A 20,608-nucleotide genomic window follows, 5' to 3' on the forward strand; every position below is an offset into this window, starting at 1 on the left:
GGGGGACACTTAAAAAAGTTCATAGATACACGGAATTGAAAGATAATGGAATTTTTTCATGAACTTGTTGAAGTACCCTTGTAAAGTGAAAAGGCTCTACCTTTCCTTCTGTGTTGAATCACTTCTTTCTCTCTTTTCCCTTCTTGCTCCCCTTATCATACCCCATCCTATACCACCCAGACCCAGCTCTATTCTGTATTGCTCTTTTGACCCTTTTCTCAGAGCAGGCTGTCATCATGTAAGAATCTACCTGACTCCAATGTCTATACATACATACATACATGCTAATGCACACATAATATTTTTTCATGTCTTCTGTATGTCTCTACCTTGTTTCTACTCCCTAATCTAAATGAGGGCACTCAAAAGACCATCTGGACATCCTTAATAGGAACAGACTCACAATGTTCCCCTACTTTCCTATCACCAACTATGATTTCCACCCTCCAGCTTTAGTCTAACTTGCTTCACCTCAAAAGTGAGTCACATCACTCCTAATTCTCATGCTTTTCCTCTCACTTCTGGTTTCTCTGATTTAATGCCCCAAGGTTCCTGCTAATAAACCCAAAAATCCACTGCCAGTGAGTGGCATAGTGGTGACGCACTGGGTTATGGTCCACAAGGTCAGCAGTTTGAAACCACCAGCTGCTTTGAGGGAGAAAGATGGGGTTTTCTACACTTGTAAAAAGTCTGAGAAACTCACAAGGGCAGTTCTACCCTGTCCTTTTGGGTCACTATGAGCTGATAGATTTGATGGTAGTGAGTTTGGTTTTAGTATATGATCGAATAGAACCCAAGCATTTTGGGGAGTAGACAGCCTCATGGTATAGGACATAGTAGATAGATATAGTAGAACCCAAACACCCTGGGATTTCAAAGACTTTAAATATTTATGGGAGAAGACAGCTTCATGTTTCTCTTACAGAACAAGTACTAATCTTGTGGTTAGTAATGTCATTTGTAACTCATTACGTAATCCTTTCTCACCACCTAGCCTCCATGTGTGCATGTACACACATTTCATAGAAAATATTCCCTTTGTCTTGATGTCCCTGTAACCAAAATCATGTGCATAATCTTAACATACATACCTCCTCAGCTCCCATACTTTTCTCCCACCTATGTTTTATTGCCCAGTGCCCACACCCTCTTCTTTAAATGTGCCCACTGCCTGTCTCCAACATCTCCCACCCCCTCCCAACACACATATACAAGCAAACTCTTTTCTTCTGGTACCAAGGACACTCTAGCTTCTCTCATATTCATATCCAACACTCTGAAACTCACTTCTCTTGGGTCCACCTCTCTAAGTCTCACCACTTCTTACAATCTCAACCTCCAGCACTTCAATGACTACCGAACCCACTCCCTTGCCACCATGTCTCATATCCGCACTGGCTGATGCATTCTGTTATCTTATGATACAGGGTTCCACCACTGCAGCCTCTCAAGACCCACAGGGGCCCATCCCCTTGCCTGTCTGGCCCTGTGCTTGTGTCCATGCCAGCCTGAATGTTAATCCAGACAGATTTACAGGCTACCCTTAGTATCTCACTGCCTCTGCCATCCTGTGGTTCTTATTTCTCAATACTCTCAGATTATCCGTGCTCCAACCATGTGTAGACCCCATATTAACGTTCCGCTTGAGGATGAACTCCCCAAGAGTTTGGGTTTACTTGCAATGAGTCCTGATGACTCACTTTTCCCTCTCAATAACCTGCATCTCCCTCGGGTTTTAGCACTCTCCAACACACTACCTGTATGCATGCATGCACACCGCCTGAACACACACAGGACACGCTCTGTCCTCCCATCTGTGTAGAAGGCATACAGAAACGCAAGGCCTGGGTCCCATTAGGAAAGCTGTAGCTGATCTCCTGCTCGTGAACTCAAATAACTCCACTTATCTTTGCACCTAACTACTGACTTGTATACATGTCCCAGGCATGTCTTACCACCTCTACCTGTCCAAACTTTTCACATGCATATGCCTCACAACTAGGGCTATGCAGATTTCTAAGCCCCTTTACCTTGGGGCTCCTGGTGTTTAACACACATGCGCATATGCATATATCTAGTTCTCCTGCAGTGGGGGCTCTGCTAAAATCCTGATGGGTTCTTGCTGGTCTCATGGGATGTGTATGCCATTTCCCATGTGGATATGCAGAGCTCTGTAGCTCATCACAAACAACTTCTCCTATTTACAATTATCCAACTGCCTTTTCCTACTCCTATAATCAGCCTCAATAAGACAGTAACATTGATCCTCACACTCCACCTTCAATGTTCCCTCCCCCTCCTGCCACATATATACATAACTCCATATACAGAACTCTTCTAAAGATGGGTTTGGTTGCAACCTCTTCACATTCCCTGTCTCATTTCTATCCCATGCCCTGCTCCCCTATACACACATCGCTTGCTGATCCATGTACACAGAATCTACCCTACTCAGATGTTATACTTTGCTAACATAGTGACTTACCTTTGAAGTCCATGTGCCCAACACTCCTCTTACTGTTAAGCTCACGAATATCTAGAGTGCTCTATGGATACTCTGGTGAGATCTCATTCAAGCTAGGGTTTCTGGGAATGAGATAGCATGGCCTTTTCCAAACTTGCAAAGCATGTTTATGACTTGGTAGGCCTAGAAACTGGAAGATAAGATGTATGTGCCCCTGGTAGCTGATGCAGCACATTTTAGGCAGTTGGGCATGTGCGTCAATGAAGAGAGTATTAAGGTCTGAAGTAGCTGGTAACACAATAGTGCTTAGGCCTCTGACACTTATACCCTACACGGTAGCCAATATAGTGCCTAGCTTTTAGGAGCAGCTGCCATCCATACACCAAGCAAGCTGTCTCTGAAGATTTGGCTCAGGTTGGCTACCTCCTGCTAATTTCCACTTCTTCCCTAAAGTGGAAGAAAGCCTCACAACCAGAGGAAAAAGACTAATGCTGGAAGGAAGTGGATATGAGTTTCTTACCTGAGCTAACTTGCCACACAGAGCCCTGCAAGGCTCCCCTTTTCTGGACCAGTAGCCTGGCATTCTCAACAGTGGGGGACTCCTTCCCTGTAGAGAAAGGGTCCACTTCCATCCAATCTTCTTCTTCATCTTGCTCCTCATCTTGGCTATCACAGTCATCTTCGTCTTCTACTTGATCATCCATGATCTCTTTCTCATCCTTCTCATCTTCCCTGTCCTCCTTAAGGATTTCCTGCTCCTGGGCCTTTCCTTCAGACCCAAAGTTGGCGCCAGATGAGTTGAGGTTCCAATATAAGGTGTTAAATGTATGTGGAGACTTCTCAATAGTAGGGGATTCTGAGCCCTCCTGCACCAGGCTGTTTTCTCCATTCTGGGTATAAATGGAACAGATGCGCAACAGCTTATCCTGGTCCTCATCTGGCAGGACTGATCCCATGGCTTTGAAGATGCTAACCAAAGAGAGGGGTAAAGTAAGAAAGATTCAAATTCTAAAGCTACTTCACATCTAAATACTCCAGGGTTTGAACTTGGTCTCTGAGCTTCCAGACCTGGGTCTGAAAGGCATTGTGGTAGAACAGATAGAGCAAAAACAATACAACCAGGGACCCTGAACAACCTCTATGCCTCAATTGCAGTCCCATGAAAATGAGGACAATAGTGTTATCTAACAAACAAAGTTGATAGGAGGAGCATATAGATAGCAAACATAGAATGCCTGGCATATACACAGTGTATACATAGTGTGCATACAAAAAACAAAAAACAGATAGCTATTGTACTCTGCAGGAGCCCTGGCAGTGTATGGTGGTTACACATTGCTCTGTGAAATCAAGACAGGACTTTCTACTCCTGTAAAGAGTTACCGTCTTGGAAATTCATAGGGTTCAGTTCTAGCCTGTCCTGCAAAGGTCAGTATGAGTCGCATTGATCTCATGGCTGTGAATTTGGTTTTGGTATTGTACGCTGCACTGAAATGCAAAGTAAACACAGACACTAGCCAAAAGACTTCTGTGGTTGGAAATGAGAATGGAAGATCTTTTTCACTTTCCTGTAGTCTGGCTGAGCAATACAGCCAAAGTACAAAAGATACACCTGGAAGTGTGCTGGGCTTCTTTGGTATGAATCCCACCGTGTAATCCCGTTTCTAGAAGCAGCCACAGCCCAGTCGGAACTTAGGAAAAGAAAAAGAAATGAAAGCAGCAGTTGACAAGATAGGATGTGGGAGAGAGGCCAGATGAACACTAGAGTGTGAGTACTACAAGAGGAGGCAACAGCACAAGAACAGGAGAATTCAAGGATTTCTTACTCACAAAGAACCATGCCAATAACAAAATCACCATGAGATACACAACCACTGAGGAGAGCTCATGGGGAGGTAGAGACATGCACTCTTTGCAGAGCTTCACATAGAACCAGGAAACTAACAGTCATTTAGTCACTACTGGATGCATGGCTAGAGTGAAGAGATGGATAGGTTCCTTCCAAGTATATAAATTTTGAGCATGGTTCATAAAGGGGCCATATGCTCAAGGGGGCTGTGTGCCCCACATATAGACACATGTAGTCACTGGTAGAAGGAGCTAAGAATGCAATCGGAAGACATTCTGCAGAAATTTCACATTTCAAGAGAACACTGGTTTAAGCTGAATTTATATTGGCTGGCTAAGGGAAACTCCTTAAAAGCTTCCAACCTATTAGAGGAAATCCCAGAGGAAAAAAGATCTTCCCTCCCACAGTGGCTCACTGGTATGATTCATACTAAATATTCCTAGGCACTTGATATTGTCGAAACATTTTATCACTGCTGCTTGTTACAGTCTCAAGATGTTCAATCTAGTCATTAGGGTGCCGGAGTGACATGAATCTTAAAATGTTTCCTTCTTTTGGGTTTGCCAGGTTACTGCTTAGACCTGAAGTCACAAGTTCAAGTCCATAGAAAGTGGATTTGAACTCACAAGACATGGGCCCAAATCTCTGTCCCACCATCAAAGAACAAGATTCTAAGTCACTTCACTCAAACTCACTGTCCTACTAGAGTATTATACTCCATTATCAAACACTGCTGGGTCAATTAAATTACTTTTACAAAAAAGGGGTAAATAAAAAAGTATTGCTACAAAATCACAGTAACCCTTTTAAAACATGGAGCTATTGTTTCTCAATACATCTTCCATCTAGGTCTATACACTTCTGTCTAACACTTCCCTGAAGAATTCCACAATCTTTGACTTAGATCATGTCAAAACAGCAGTTTGTGCATACTTGAGGGACTCAAGTTGTGTTCCTTTTCCATGTTCTTTAGAGTTTTGGCACAAAAGTAAGTCTGAAGGGGCTAAAGGATGGATGATTTTAAGTTTTCACAACAAAATCTCATAGGACAGACTTTGCTGCCCTTGACGAATGAGTTACATTGTCATGAAGGCAAGAAATTCCTTGGCACAACATTCCTGGCGATACTCTACTACAATTTTCCATTTTCTTAAAACGTCTTTATAATTACCCCCTGTGATTATCCTATGTCCTTTGAGAAAAGCTATAAAGAATACTCCTTTGTAATCCACCAAATCCCACCATAATCTTCTAAGCTCACTCCTCTGCCTCAAATTTAACTGGCCCAGCAGATCCCCTTGGAATCCATTATTTTGATTGGACGTTTTTGTGAAGGCACACCAAGACTAAGATAAGCATATTACTGAGAACATGTCTGCATCCATCCACTGATCAGACATTATTTGGAATAAACCTGCGCCTGTTATGAACTGGGACCCTAATAGCAATATTTTTTGCCTTAACCCTTGTACACAGTACCATGCCTGACATTTAATGCAGTAATTTCTTTTTGTATGCTATTTTATTCATTGGGTAACCCTTGTGAAGTCTCTTCTCTAGGTATCTTTGTTTGTGTGTTAAATGAGAGCAGAGGGACTGGATTGTCCTAAGGACTTTTCTGTACTTCTGTACTTCTTTAATAACAGGCCCACTTTTGTCCCTCGTCTTTCCTGGTTCAAGACTTTCGTTTTCCTTAAATTGCTCAAAAGCCTCCTCTATGATGCTTAAAACACACAAACAAAAACTATTCAAGGCCTTTTTAGTTCTGTTTTCCACCTATCCATATTACTTCTAGTCTAAAGCACACAAAACTGGAGTTTGGGCTATTTACTTTAATACTATATCCTGAAGGCTTTACTCTAGCCATCTGTCTACCAGTTCACCTTTTAATCTCCTTTTTTAAAAAAATCATTTTTTTATTAGGGGCTCATACAACTCTTATCACAATCTATACATACATCAATTGTGTAAGGCACATTTGTACATTCATTGCCTCATCATTCTCAAAACATTTGCTCTCCACTTAAGCCCCTGGCATCAGCTCATTTTCTCCCTCCCTTCCCGCTCCCCCCTCCCTCACGATCCTTGATAATTTATAATTACTATGTTGTCATATCTGACATCTCCCTTCACCCTTAATCTCTTATATAAACTTTACTGTAACCCAAATGCCATCAGAGCTGATTACAGAAGGTGGTCAAGAGGGCCCTGGCACCCAGACTCCCACTTCATTCATTCAACAGGAACTGAGTCAGCTCCCACCAAGCACAGCTCTGCTAACAGAGACAGCAGAATCTAGTCCAGTTCAATAACATTTACTGAGGACTATTTTAATGCCTGTACCTGTGTGGTATGCTGGGACATAAAAGTTAATGGAAAGCTTTTCTCCCTAAAAACACTTAGTTTGATAAGAAGGTGACACTAGGGGAGTAGAAACACAAAATCTTTATTTTGGAAAATATTTGAAAGAGTCAACATGACAGAGTAGATGTTGTCACCACTAGCTAACTAGAAAAGGGTCAAAGGGGGAAGATCACTGTAAGAGTTGGAGTAAAGAGGTGAACTCTAAATTGCAGCAGGTTGAGGACTGAGAGGGTAGTGAGGAAATTGAGATGGTTGAATGTAGACTATACTTTGAAGGTGTTTAGATGGAAGGAAAAAGATACAAGCTGATAGCTATAGAGGGATACAGAATCAAAGAAGATTGTACTTCTGGTTTTATTTGTTTTAAGATGAGAAAAACTCAGGCACATTCAGGTTGAAGAACAAGAGCCAATACAGCGAGAGAGAGACTGGGGTGAGGCCCAATAATGCTGGGTAGAGAGGGCTAAAGAACACAAATGGAAAAGCAGGCATTGAGACAAGGCCACTTCATCCTGAGACTGGAAAAAAGATTAAGTACAGCTGTCAATCAGTTCATAAGGACTGGACCTCAGGTTGAGAGAGCCTTGCTGAATGCCTCCATGTGCTTTAGGTAGCTAGGGTGAAGGTGGAAAGGGGGAAGGGAGTGATACGGATTCAGAATAGTCAGGAAATGGGGAAAGTGATTGGAAAACAAGTAAAAATTCAGAAAAGGAAAACTGAGCACTTTTCTGAGATGTTAAAATATACCTCTACAGGAGAAGTGCAAATAATTATGTGGTTTTCTCCAGCAGAGTTCAACAATGCAGATTAAAGGAAGCAGAACGGGGAAGATCAATTCCAACGGATACAGAAGGATAGACAGAGTTGAGGATACTGATGATGAGATGTAGATGTGATCAACAAGACATAGGACTGAAGGAAAGCAAGGTCAAGAGAGGCAGTAATTGGAGGGATAAAGTCTAAATACAAGCAAAGAGCAGATGTTATAGAATGTAAGGGTAAGAACTTGAAAGACAAGAGACAGTAGTTCCTAAGTGGGATGTTACCTTTCAGAAGTGGAACAGCTTTGGGTGATGGGAAAAAAGTTGTCAAGTTCAATGGAGAATGAAGGTCACTGGTATAGTGTAGGATAGATCATCCAAGTGAAACATAAACTGTTTCAGAAAGCAGGGAGAGAAGCAGGAGCTAAAGGCTTCTATAAGTATGAGGGAAGAGGCTCGGGGTCCAAAAAGGAAAAAGAAAAGAACAACAACACAAGTATGTACAGGAAACAGCACAATATTCAGTTTGATGATAAACTCAGGGTGGAGTGGCTAAAGGGAATCACAGGAGGTATGGTTACCCATGGTAAGTTGGGGAAGGATCATAAAGATCTTTGAATCTTTATTGGTAAAAAAAATCCAGATTTCATCAGAAAAGCAACAGGAAGCCACTGAAGACTTGGAAAGATAATGAAGGAGACAGCACAGGACTTAAGAGTAAGAAGACCTGGGCTTAATAATGAACAGCAGCTAAGATTATTGAGCACTTATTCTGTGCAAGTCACTGTTCTAAGCACTCGTGTGTGGGGAGGGGTAGGGGGTGGGGCCAGTCTCATCATTCTCATGCCAGACTCAATAATTCAGCAAGACCTTAGCTTTGTGATCTTAAGCAGGATGCCCTGGTCAACTCTCTGGGGCTTAGCTTTCCCATCTGTTGATAGGAAGAAGCTGGGGTTTGATGTTATTATTTTTAAACCATTTTACTGGCATATAATTCACACAGCATATAATTCAATAGTTCAACATCAAGACGAGTTGTATATTTATTACTATCATCAGTCTTAGAACATTTTCTTCATTCTTGTACTCATTATTATTAGCTCCGCATTTTCTCCCAAATTCCCATATCCCCAAGGAACCATTAATCCATTTACGATTTTTAGACTTACCTATCCTGGATTACATATATAGAAAAACTAACAAGAATAACAAAGTAAAACAGATAAAAACCCTCAATAGAAAGAAAGCAGAAAATATTAAAAACAAGAACAAATTTAAATGGATCAGAGGGGAGATCAAATGATAAAGTGCTAAATTTTAACCTCACTGCATAAGCAACAATCCACTTTCCAATCCATTCTGCACGAGAGCATGGCTATTCACATCCCTGGTCCATGGTCACAAGGGATTCCCCAGGGGCTTAATTCACGTGTATTTCCTCTTCACTTTTAAAAAAAAATTGAAACAGTTTTAAAATATGTTAAAGAGGAGATCAAATGGTAAGATATTACATTTTGACTCATGTCTGCCATAACCGACTTTGCAATGCTCTCCGTCTGAAAAATGGGCTATTCACATCCCTCAATTATGATCAGAGGAGATTCACCAAAGGTTTCATCCATGTGTGGACTCTGCAAATGGGTTTTGGGCTTCCACTGTCATCAGTAGCCTTCTGCAAACCAGACGTTCACAATTTAAGCTCTGATACCATTCCCTCCTTTAGATTTGGATTATATTATTTACAATCCCTGGACCACACAGCCTAGTATGCTTCTTCCATGTGGGCTTAACTGATGCCTCACTTAGTGAGCTACATTTTCTTGAATGAACCTTTCCAGCTCAACCATTCTTGGGCTCTGTGACCCTGAGACTTGCTGAAGACCCTGTATCCTCTTAACAGATGGGATTTATGAGACTTACAGCTGAAGGAGTTGGGGGCTGGCCCAGCAAGGTGAGCCTAAGCAGGATTCAACCACCCGGGGCCAGTCAAGGGAAGCAGAGCAGCTGAACAATCTCCAGGTCTTTCTCACTTCCCAATGGCTTGCAGAAAAGCGGCGAGCATTCCGTCCTATAAGAGGAGAGAGGGCTTGAGGAAAAGAAACCAGTAAGCGCCCCCCCCGCCCCCTACCCGCCACCACCAACCTTTTACCACAAAAAATTTGGCTGTTCCCCTCTACCTTCCAGATTCCCAACCCTACACCTCCCATTTGCTCAGAGCATTCAGGGCCCTTTGTGCCAGCTAAGTGTAGTTGGCTCAGAGAAGAAAAAGGTGGAAGGAGATTGTCCTATTACTGTCATAGGAACTCTCAAAGAAACCTAAACTTCTAATAAAGGAAGTATCTGCCTGGTGCTTCTCTAGAGCCAAGATCTGAGGGCAAAGGCAGATGTACTTCCCTGGGCTGCCCTAGGACCTGGGCTAGGGCCAGCTTTCCTCACCAGTCTTGGTGTTGGCCACAATCAGTTCTATGATCCAGTTGAGGATGTAGGTTGGGCGGATTCCGCTGTCTCCCAAGGCTGGCAGCTCGGACAGCATCCTTTCCAGCAAGGCCTGTGTGAAGGTCTGGGAGTGCAGGCCCCTAAGCAGGGGCTGCCAGAATTGAGAGAACGGCTTTGGCACCAGGATGTCATCCAAGTCCATGTTTTCTGGTTTGTAAGGGGCACCATTGACAGGGAAAGGGGAGTTGGGGGCCAGGGGAAGGAGCGCAAGAGAGAACAAGCCCCAGCATAACCAATAGAGTTGCGACCGCAGAATAAGGAGGAGGAAAGCAGAACAGCAGGGGAGAGAGAAACTAGTTAGTATCTGGCACCCAACAACTGACCTGGTGCTAGCTTCAACTTTGTCAATAACTCACTGTGTGACTTTGGATCAGTACCATCCCCTCTCTGGACCTCAGTCTGCCCATCTGCAACATGAGGATGGGACTAGATGACCTCACAAGTCCCTTCTTGGTCTGCTATACTATCGCTCTTGCTAGTGGCTAAATCACAACTAATACAGCATAATAATGGTATTAAGACTTCTCCTACCCACCCACCCACCCATCCACACTCCACCCCATTCCAGGTTACCAAAGGATAGCCACACAACCACAAATGCATTATCAGCGACTTGTGCTGTTCAGCCAGGAAGGCTGAAGGGATTCCTAAGGCCAGAATGGCAGGGACTAGCCCTTGTCTCCCAGCCCACCCGAGATGGTCCCACCCAGGAAATACAGTACTTTATGGCTGCACTGAGCCCCCATGCACCCTACCTTCATAGTCTATCTGCAAGGCTGCCAACTGCTCAAATGTAGGGACGAGGAAGCCATCATCCAGAAAGGCATCCAGCACAGCCTCACTGGAGCAAGAGAACACCCAGTTTAGCAAACTGAAATGGACAAGAGACCCTTGCATACTCCCTCACCCACACCCAAGGAAATGTCTGTGAGGTGACCAAAGCAGTTTATTGGGAGAGAGAGATATGAAAGACCTTGTTGTCCTAGGGAAGGGCTGAACTGGAATCAGTGGGGTTTAAATGAATGCACACTAAGCAAATCCTAATCTAAAGGCCATAATGAGGGCAGCAGTCAAGACATAAACACAGACCCAGACCAAATGATAGAAAGTGCCTTTGTTTTGTAAGAGGGTCAAGGGCTTGTGCATTTAGTTCCTGATCAGTCTTACTGTTTCTCTTAACAATTCTCTATTGCCCAACCATCCCCCTTATTCTTGGCTTCCCTCTTTCAGCTACCAGTTTTGAAAGTTCAATTGTTGAACCAAATATAATCTATATGCCTTTGTTAAAGAGGTTAAAGGAGTTGGTTATAAGGGTATGTCTCATCTTCATTTAGCTTAAGTCAAAACAAGTAACAGCAAACTGTCTCTTCCAGAGCTAATGATTCCCCAAAGAGGGTTCCCCAGCCAACTAGTTATAAAGAGGAAAGAATAGTCTCCAAAGCATCCCAATGTCTGGAGAAGGGTCAGCATACTCAGATCCCATTCTCTATCTAAACTATCTAGGCCTGAATGGGAAATAGCTGTCCTCCCATCCTTGCATATCTTCTCTGGCCAGTAGCCAAGAAAGTATTTAAACCAGCCAATCGGCTCCCTGCTCAATACTACCAGGCAAACACTACTGTATAGGGATATAAGATTTTTCAGCTACTAAGGAGGCTGTCCTTCATTCCCTTGCACATAGGGAAGTCAAGAAACCTAAGTTGGGCAGACACTGATAAAACACCTTTGGAAATAATAGTACCCTGGTGGTGTAGGGGGTTACAAGTTGAGCTGCTAACCAAAGGGTTAGCAGTTCAAACTCATACGCTGCTCTGTAGGAGAAAGATGAGCCTTTCTGATTCTATAAATATTTATAGCTGTAGAAACCCATAGGGGCAGGTCTACTCTATGCTATAAATCGAAGTTGACTCAATGGCAATGAGGAACAAAGACTCCACGGGACAATTCCAATTCCATTAGTTTCCTACCCAGGCCTACTCTGCCACCTAATCCATCTATCTACACTCTGCTTCACCCCAGATTCTTTCCAGCCCCTCCCAAGCTATAAAGGTCTAACATTGCCTCCAGATTCTTAGTAGAAGGTTCCCAAAAGTCCTTTTCAGCTGAATTTAGGCAGAAAGTCCCAAAAACTACAGAGGAGAGAAAAATAGATGGCTGTACTATTTGTCTGCTCTATATTTAACTGAGTGCTATTTCTTTTAGAAAGTAGAAGGCTCATGCCTATAATGAAGAACTTAAATCATTTGAGTAGCCAGGCTAGGGGTTGGTGCTTCCTCTGTATTCACAACACTAATAATCCAGAGGCTTACACACTCCAGTAACAGTCCAAAGGAAAATGCCAATAATGCCTACCATTTATCTTTCCCTTCAAACATGGACAATGGTTAGGCAAAGAGCTAGAAAGGATTACGGACTTTTTCTACCTGCCAGGAGCTCCATGTACCACCTGACAGACAGAAATGAGACTGGCCAGGATACAGACAAATAGTGGACATTTCTGCCTCTGGCCAATTAAGTGACTCAGAATAGACCATTCTCATCTGATAGCTGGCAGAGCCAATAAAGGGTAATACAGAACACAAGGTCACACTGTGAGAAATCAGGATGACCACAGGGAGTTCCTATAACAAAGTATGGCAAACTGGGGTAAGAAATTGATTTCAATGAGGCTGCTACCCTCTTGAAGAGTAGGCAGCCTCTGATTAATTAGGTACACACCTGTTTTCCCGTGTTATGCTCTTGAGCTCTGACAGGATACATTCTACACGTGGGGACAGGTTATTCCACACTTTAATGGCCTGAGGTAAATACCTAAATTCCTCCAGCACCTGCCAGCCAAGAAAGATCCCATCAGAAGGCTGGTTTAACCAGGCAGCTCAACCCCACTCCTCTAGGATCTTTTCCCATAGGACAGTGGTTCTCAACCTTCGTAATGCCGTGACCCTTTACTACAGTGCCTCATGTTGTGGTTGATCCCCGAGCATAAAATTATCTTCATTGCTACTTCATTAACTGTAATTTTCCTGTTATGAATTGTAATATAAATATCTGATATGCACGATGTATTAGGCAACTCCTGTGAAAGGGTCATTTGACCTCCAAAGGGGTCATGACGCACAAGTTGAGAACCGCTGCTATAGGACCTTCTGGCATGGCACATCTCTTCAGGGGATAGGGAAGGACATGAAAGAGTTGTCTCAGAACTACCTATTCAAATAACCTGAACTTCTAATGCCAGGCTTTCCCTTACTCCCAGACTCCTTGTGACTCTCAATTACAAGTTACCTCAATACTGAGAGATCCAATAAGAACATTTGGTTGAAGATAGGCTAAAGGGTACAGGGAGGAGTGAAGTAGTGGGGCATGGTAGAAAAGATATCGAGACTCAGGTTCTCATCTTGGTTCTATCACTTGTTGCCTATGTGACCTTTGGCTAATCAACTCACCCATCTGTAAAAGAAAAGGTTAAAATAGACAGTTTCTAAACTACTTTTTGAAAAATGTTCTTTCCCCTGCCTCTCCATCATTTTTTGCCACCTCTCTCTTAATGTATATTGTAGCTCCGCTCAAGCTAACTAGATCTAGGAAAACTTTATGGCCTCCACTGATCATCTGCAGCATGGCAAGACTGTGTAACCACTTATGCCTGGGGAAATACTCCATTACTCAGTGAGGCAAACTACTCAAAATTCATCTGTTCTTTTCCATGGGTGTAAAGGATCAGCCAATTGGACTTTGCTTCTCTTGTCTCTTTCCTAGTTTTCCCCATCCTCTATCTCAGCAGTTCCTTCAAGTTTTGTCACTTCTCATTCTAATTCCTTCTCAGGACTTCTCTCCAAGAGAACTCCCATGAGGGAAGAAATGGAGAGCACACAAGAGGAAGGGTACCCACTTACCTTAAACTGTTCCTCTTCGTAAGACACCAGCAGTTCCCGGGCTTTTTCTAAAACAGAATGGTAAATGGATAGGGCAGCCAGTTCAACTCTGACTCTGATGGGATTCTGAAATCCTGATACCACACATTTCTTGAATTATAAATTGGGAACTAGAATTCCTGCCCCCTCCTACTTCACAGGGCTCAAGGAAGATGGTTTATGACAATAATTTTTTTTAAGCCAAGACTCACCGCAACTCCAGAGGAAATGCTGAGCCAAAGAAATAACCAATGCTAACCCTAAGCCTGAGCATTCCAGGTTCATAGGCCCTTCTCTGCCATTTAAGGACACCTACCATATAGCTCTTTATGCCTCAGAGTCTTTTCACAATGTGAACTGCCTTCTTGACTGTCTCCATCAACCCTGGCATCCAACTCTGCACTTTTTACATTTTCCTTAGGCTCTGATCTCTGTTCTGTGATGTCATCATCAGCAATGTCCTTATTTTCCTCTTCGTCCTCTTCATCTGTCTCTTCCTTGTCCTCCTCCAACTCCCATGACTCTCTCAGGCTGTTCTCCAATTGGCGGCACCAGTAGGTCTTCTGAAGCCAATTCAGGACAAAGTAGCAGCCTGAAGGATGGAAGGAAGGTAGTGCCATAGTACCAGCCAAAGGCAAGCAGCTTCTAGCAGTCCCACAGCTCTCTTGGCCACCATCCTCATATTGTGAGCATTATGGGACAGCCCTAAGGAAAAGGCTCAGCAATAAGCAGGCTGAAATCTCAAATATTGGAGAAAAGTCTGTTCTTTGCTTTCTCCTCTTGCTCACCAACACCTTCCTATAAAGAACTAGTTGGAGATGGGATGCAAAAGTGGTAAGGAGTTGGCAGTGGGAGAACTGGGAACCAGACCCACTAGATAGTTACACAGCCCTTTTCTATTTCTGTTTTCCCACCATGAAGCGGCTAGGCTAAATTAATGATCCTTGATTAGTATGGATCCTTGGGTCTGAAGCAGCTTGAAAACCTTACACATGTGTGATTTTCTTAAACAAGAAGCCATGGAGTATCTAATCCAGCAGCTCTTTATTTAGTCTACAAACCTTTATCAAGGATATAAGTTTCAGGCATTATTGGAAATACAACATCAACCAAAGCAAAGTCCCTGTCTTCATGAAGCTTATATTCTAGTAGAAGAAAAAGACAAAGAACAAATATGAGGTAGTGAAAAGTGTTATGGAGGAAAAAAAAACCCAGCATAGTAAATAGATAGATAACCTAATTAGAGCTACCAATTACAAGCTCATTGCCGTCCAGTCAATTCTGACTCAGGGCAAACTCATGTTCAACAAACTACAATTGTTCCATAAAATGTTCTTGGCTTTTATCTTCATGGAAGTGTATCACCAATTCTTTCTTCCTCGGTGCTGCTGGGTGCCTGCCATCCTTTAGGTTAGCCTAGTACAAACCATGATGTCACTCCCCCCAAGAATAAACCAAACCCACTGGCACTGAGTTGATTTTAACTCATAGCAACCTTATAGGAGAGTAGAACTATTCCATAGAGTTTTTGAGGCTGTAAGTGTTTACAGAAGCAGATTCCCTAATCTTTCTCCCATGGTGTGGCTGGTGGGTTCAAACCTTTAGGTAACCTTCTGTTACCATTCCTTTTGTTACCCAAGTCAATTGACTCACAATGAGCCTATATAGAGTTTTTAAGACTGCAAATCTTTACAGGAGCAGACCTTAGCTTCCTCCCATAGAACAGCTGGGGGTTTTGAGTTGCCAATCTTGATACACTCCTTTGTGCCACCCAGGGACCTCAGTTAGTTACACCAATAAGATTTACAACAAAGCCTTGTTAATAACTTTTCAATTACCTAAATTAATGAGTGCCCTCAGTCCATTGTTTTTGCCATCTCTGTATGATTATGACACTGCTGATGACTCACATCTCTCAAACTCCTCTCCCTTAAACCCAAAGATACCTACCTGCCCGTCTTCTTACTCTTCTGACTGCCCTTTAAACCCCCAGGGGGCATTTGCTAGGCCCTGTACTCAATGTTTTGCTTTCCCACTCTATACATACACATATCAGATGCACTTCATCTGTGCTCTGAATATGTTGGCAACTCTAGCCTAGAACTTTCGACTGAGATCACTGTGTACTCCCTGGTAGAGCTCTTCCAAACTTCTCAGTACACTATACATCCTAACAACTGCATTTTGAAATGAAATACAAAGTCAATCTGTGATTTGGGTAGGAAAAATTGTTTAAAACCCCCCAAAACTGTGGTTAATTCAGACAGTTCTGATTTGGGGACATGTTCTGCAAAGCAGATGAGATAGAAACTGTTTTCTCAATGGATTCTAGGAAATCCTCACTTTCCAATTACCCTTCACTGACTTTAGGGAAATACTAACTTATTTAGGACTTAACCACTACTTCATGAACATGCGACCCATGTACCTATGCCCATCTGACCTCAGACTAAAGCTCCACCTTTATCCTTAGCTATTGCCTCCTACATCCCTGAGGTGCAAGTCCTGAAAATTTGCCATTCCTTCCCCAGCTTCCACTCACACTTTCGCACCTCCTAGTTCCTCTGCCTGGGAATCCCCTTCTTGTCCCACTCAAGGAACTAATCAATTACTACTTTGTCACACTCAACACAAGTACTAGTTTTTCTGTGAGGCCTCCTGACTTTTAATACTACAAAGGCACTGAGAGCATATCCCAACACACCTGACAATTCCTATTTCCCCTTCTTATAGTTCTGTGAAGTTTTTAAGACCAGAGATAATGGCTTGTACATCTGAATCCCTAGCATCTAGTACTGAGGCGCAGGCTTTGTTTGCTACCTGAATGAAGCAACATTCACTTTTCTTGTTATACTTTTTGTCCCCCAACCCAGGAGATCCAACCATCAATTCTTCTACTTTCTCACTTTGTGCAATTAAAAAGTCACAGAAAAGTGGAGGGAGGGAGAGCAGGTCTAACCCAGTCAGACTACCTGGGTTAACAATTTGTCTCCAACATTTACTAACTGTGCAACATGAGGAAAGTTACCTAATCTGAGCCTCCTTCTTCAAGAGTTATTGTGAAATCTAAACCTGTAAATACATGCAAAGCAAATGCTCAGTAAAGATTTCATTACTTTAATCAGCCTACCCTTGTTTCATCTGTTCCATGTCCTGACGAGATAAAACTAGGCAAGGGGTTCTCAAAATACCTGCCTTTAAACCTTCTCTTCTGGAAGTACGATATTTGAAATCCTAACTCCAGAATTACAACATGAACTGGAGAAAAGAATCTCTCAAATGCAGGAATTGTAAACTAGAAGGCTGTTGGCCAGTCAGGTCCCTCTAGACTCAGACTCACTGTCATCGAGTAGATTTCAATTCATAGTGACCCTATGGGACAAAGCAGAGCTGCCCTGCTGTTTCCAAAACTGTAACTCACTATGAGTGTAGAAAGCCTCATCTGTCTCCTGAAGAGTGACTGGTAGTTTCAAACTGCTGACCTTGTAATTAGTAATCCAATGTGTAACAACTATACCACCAGGGCTCCTAGATGTGCTTAGGGCTCCTAGATGTCCTTTTTCTGGCCCTCGGGTTTAGCTTCCTGGTATTTGAAAAAAAAACACATTTGAAATACATAGATACCAGCATTTAAAATTCAAGCTATTTTAAAGAAAGCCAAGTTTCCAACTTCTTTTAAATACCTGGAAGAGCTGGTAGCAAGGGTCCGACATGCATATCCATGTTTAGTGAAACAGAATAACATCTTCCTAAAGGCTTTTAGTTCAAAGAAGTCTACTCATAATACCTGTTTGTCTACTAGGTATTAGGGCAGAGTACTTAGGGTGATTTATCATTGAGCATCCGTTAGTTTTGTTATAGGGTAAAGTTAGCTAATTCACAATTTTTTTATCTTTAGAAAATGATTACATTAAGAATGTCATGTGTTCACAATAATTTGTTATACCCTGAATGCTCTGTATAGTAATTTTTGTTGGTTTACCCGAGGCAAGGCCGTCACTAGAGTGAGGTAAGTCAAGCTAATGGGGTAAAGTGTATCAGGTGTAAAATTTGAGTGGGTCCCCAAAATCTCAATAATCAAGCTCTCAACAGTAGAACAGAATAGAGCATAACCAAGCCATATGGGAGCCTGAGGGAAAAGGAGAAATCAGTATCATTAATCTTTATTTATTTAGACTTTTTCTATTTCCTGCATTAAATTTGATTTTTAAAAACATACATTTATCTTGATTACTTAAATTTCACACCCAAGACAAGCATTTCACTTGCCTCCCCCTAGTTCTGGCCTCAGTTGGAGACCTTCCTCCCTATCCTTTTAGTCCCACTGCTACTCAGCCTAGACTCTTGGGCTTAACTATGTTAGATGTGTACCCCTACCCTGAGGACTCACCTCTGCGGCAGTCATTTATATGGGGCATTTTCTTGTGGGTCAACTCATGACGAAGTTCAACAATCCAATCCGGAATGTTCACCTGATTTCAGGGGAAGTATAGGCACAGAAATTAGAAATAGTAAATCTGGAAGAGACTACAGAAATAAATTCGCTTAATCTCCTCCTGTTTTACATATAGAAAAACTAACGTTTTAAGGGAAATTTAGAGTCTTGGTGAGACAAAGCCAAGATTAGAATCCAGTTCCAATTCTTCTTACAGCTTTTTCCAGGTGGCCTTGAATCAGGAAAGGCGCCTGCTTTCCCAACAACCACTCACCCTCTTCCAGCAAAAAGAACTCTGTGAATGAGAACTAATAATCACTTCTAGCTTCTCTCTGCCCTGTTTGTTCTGTCCCTAAATATCACATATGAAGACTGAGAACATGCTTGCCCTCTGGGCCTCTACACACTTCACATACTCAGTCAGGGCAGGACTGTCTGGCAATGTGCAGCTTAGCTATGTCCTCCCTCAGACTGTGAGCTGTCTAAGGGCAAGTGCTGTGACTGTCACTTACTTCCTGTTCCCACCCAGTGGTGTTTTCAAGGTCTTTACCTTCACTGGGCCACTCCAAGAAAGCTGAGATACTAGTCATGAACTCAAACTCCAAACTCCACTGAGTAAATTCTGACATAACAATGGAGCAATTCTGTTTCCTTTGAGCTAAAAGCTGAAGTTCTTGGGTTCTTGCAGAGTTTGGCTTGCAATGATGAGATGAGAGAAGCTACTCTGACTGTATGCCCACTTTACCCCACGTTCCCATTTAGTGAGCCCTCCCGGGGAGAGAAAATTGAGCGAGGCCACTTTATCATACGCACCTCCTGAGCCAGGAACTTGAGGGGAAGCTTGACAAACTTTGTCTTCCTCTCTGAGATAAGATTCACAAACCTGAGTTTGGGGAAGAAATAAAGGTGGCATAGCCCAAGTAACTGTTTTACTCAATTGGTGGGGCTTCCTAATACCTTACTGGGTTACTGACATCTTGCATTTTCCCCAGCCCATCCTGTTCTTTCAGATGCTTGGTTTCAGTTAGAGCAGGAACATTTCCATCCAAACCAACATTTACTAGAGAGTCTGCCCTGTACTGGACTTACACAGATGATTAAGACACTGGTCTGGCCCTGAAGAAGTCTAGGATAAATACTCATGACATAATATATCAAAGACATAAAATAAGTGCTAACACAAAGAAAGGACTGCATCAAATGATATAGGCAGCACAGCTGAAGACCAAGAGTAGACATCAAGGCAGACAAAGAGAACATGATGCGAAGGGCAAAGGCTTTGACACATTAGAAAATCCTGTGTTAGCCTTATTCGCTGATGTGAAGGAAGCAGCTGGAAACTTTCTTTAGTCACTTTGTAAGTCAGAAACTCCAGTTCATGTTTCCATTTTCCAAACTCAGCAACTTTTCAGTGTTCACGAGGAAGAAAAGGATGATGCTAGGTGTGGACAGAAGTAGGGTTAAAAAGTTAACATTAAATCAAGGCCAAGGACACTGATCCATTCAGAAAAGTTCCTCTGGATCAAAAAAGGTAAACGGGAAGGAAAAAGGCAGACTGTCAAAGCTGGGAGAGACATAAAGAAATTGCCTATTCTGAACCTTCTCCACCCCACACTCCAAAGAGAGTGAAAGAAATATGGAAGATATAAGGTTCTCAGGAAAAGGAAAAACAAACAAACAAACCAGAAATGAATGTTAATAGGGACAGAGTTTTTTGCTTTTATGACTGGAGGTAGTACCCAAGGCCAAGCTTTATCACATGCTATCCCCCACTAATCCCAAAGCCAACCCCTCACCCCATGCAGGTCTTACCTGACCAATGCCATGCCATAGAGCAGACTAAGTTCATCAGCGCCCAAGCCACCAGTCACATCCATGAGCTTACAGCGTACGAGGTCAGCAGTAGAAGCCACTGCCAGGGGAAGGTCGTTGCCTAACCTAAAAGGCCACAGTCCAGCAGCATCATAAGAACCCTTACACGGGTCCACCCTCCACCTCACAACTTAGGTTGTTGTAGGCTGGTGCCACTGGCTCTGAGAGCACAATTAACAGATACAAAACAAGAAAGTGAGAGGAGAGTGGGTAATGTCCTACAAGGGCATGAAAGGCTAACTGGGTATGCACAGGACACCTAACGAGTTTCTTTCACCGAGAAACGTTAAAAAATTTTATATAGAGATAACCTTTATTCCCTTGTTAGTCGGCTCCCAACTCCTCAATTTTACCAAATGACCAGGTACACCCCATTCAAACATGGGTTTGCAAGCAAGGCAGCCCCACACCCGACACACACACACACACACACACACAGGCACACACCAATAC

General features: G+C 42.8%; 1 protein-coding gene across 3 annotated transcripts in view; it reads right to left on the reverse strand.

Annotated features, from left to right (window-relative positions):
* Positions 1–20,608, reverse strand: part of LAS1L (LAS1 like ribosome biogenesis factor) — a 25,238-nt gene that overhangs the window by 3,553 nt on the left and 1,077 nt on the right. For 2 of the 3 annotated variants that reach the window (XM_045297820.1, XM_030887707.2), the window contains exons 2-12: positions 20,096–20,221; positions 19,097–19,166; positions 18,239–18,320; positions 14,165–14,440; positions 13,831–13,877; positions 12,653–12,762; positions 10,690–10,775; positions 10,291–10,341; positions 9,875–10,081; positions 9,359–9,506; positions 2,985–3,433 (exon numbers count right to left, since the gene is read on the reverse strand). In XM_045297820.1, the coding sequence (XP_045153755.1) occupies positions 2,985–3,433; positions 9,359–9,506; positions 9,875–10,081; positions 10,291–10,341; positions 10,690–10,775; positions 12,653–12,762; positions 13,831–13,877; positions 14,165–14,440; positions 18,239–18,320; positions 19,097–19,166; positions 20,096–20,221 (1,652 nt within the window). The remainder of the gene's footprint in view (positions 1–2,984; positions 3,434–9,358; positions 9,507–9,874; positions 10,082–10,290; positions 10,342–10,689; positions 10,776–12,652; positions 12,763–13,830; positions 13,878–14,164; positions 14,441–18,238; positions 18,321–19,096; positions 19,167–20,095; positions 20,222–20,608) is intronic. The other variant, XM_045297821.1, reaches the window with a different exon arrangement.

The sequence above is a fragment of the Echinops telfairi genome, unplaced genomic scaffold (assembly GCF_000313985.2).
Source record: "Echinops telfairi isolate 266 unplaced genomic scaffold, ASM31398v2 ScPeMD7_7423;HRSCAF=8461, whole genome shotgun sequence".
NCBI classification, from domain to species: Eukaryota; Metazoa; Chordata; class Mammalia; order Afrosoricida; family Tenrecidae; genus Echinops; species Echinops telfairi.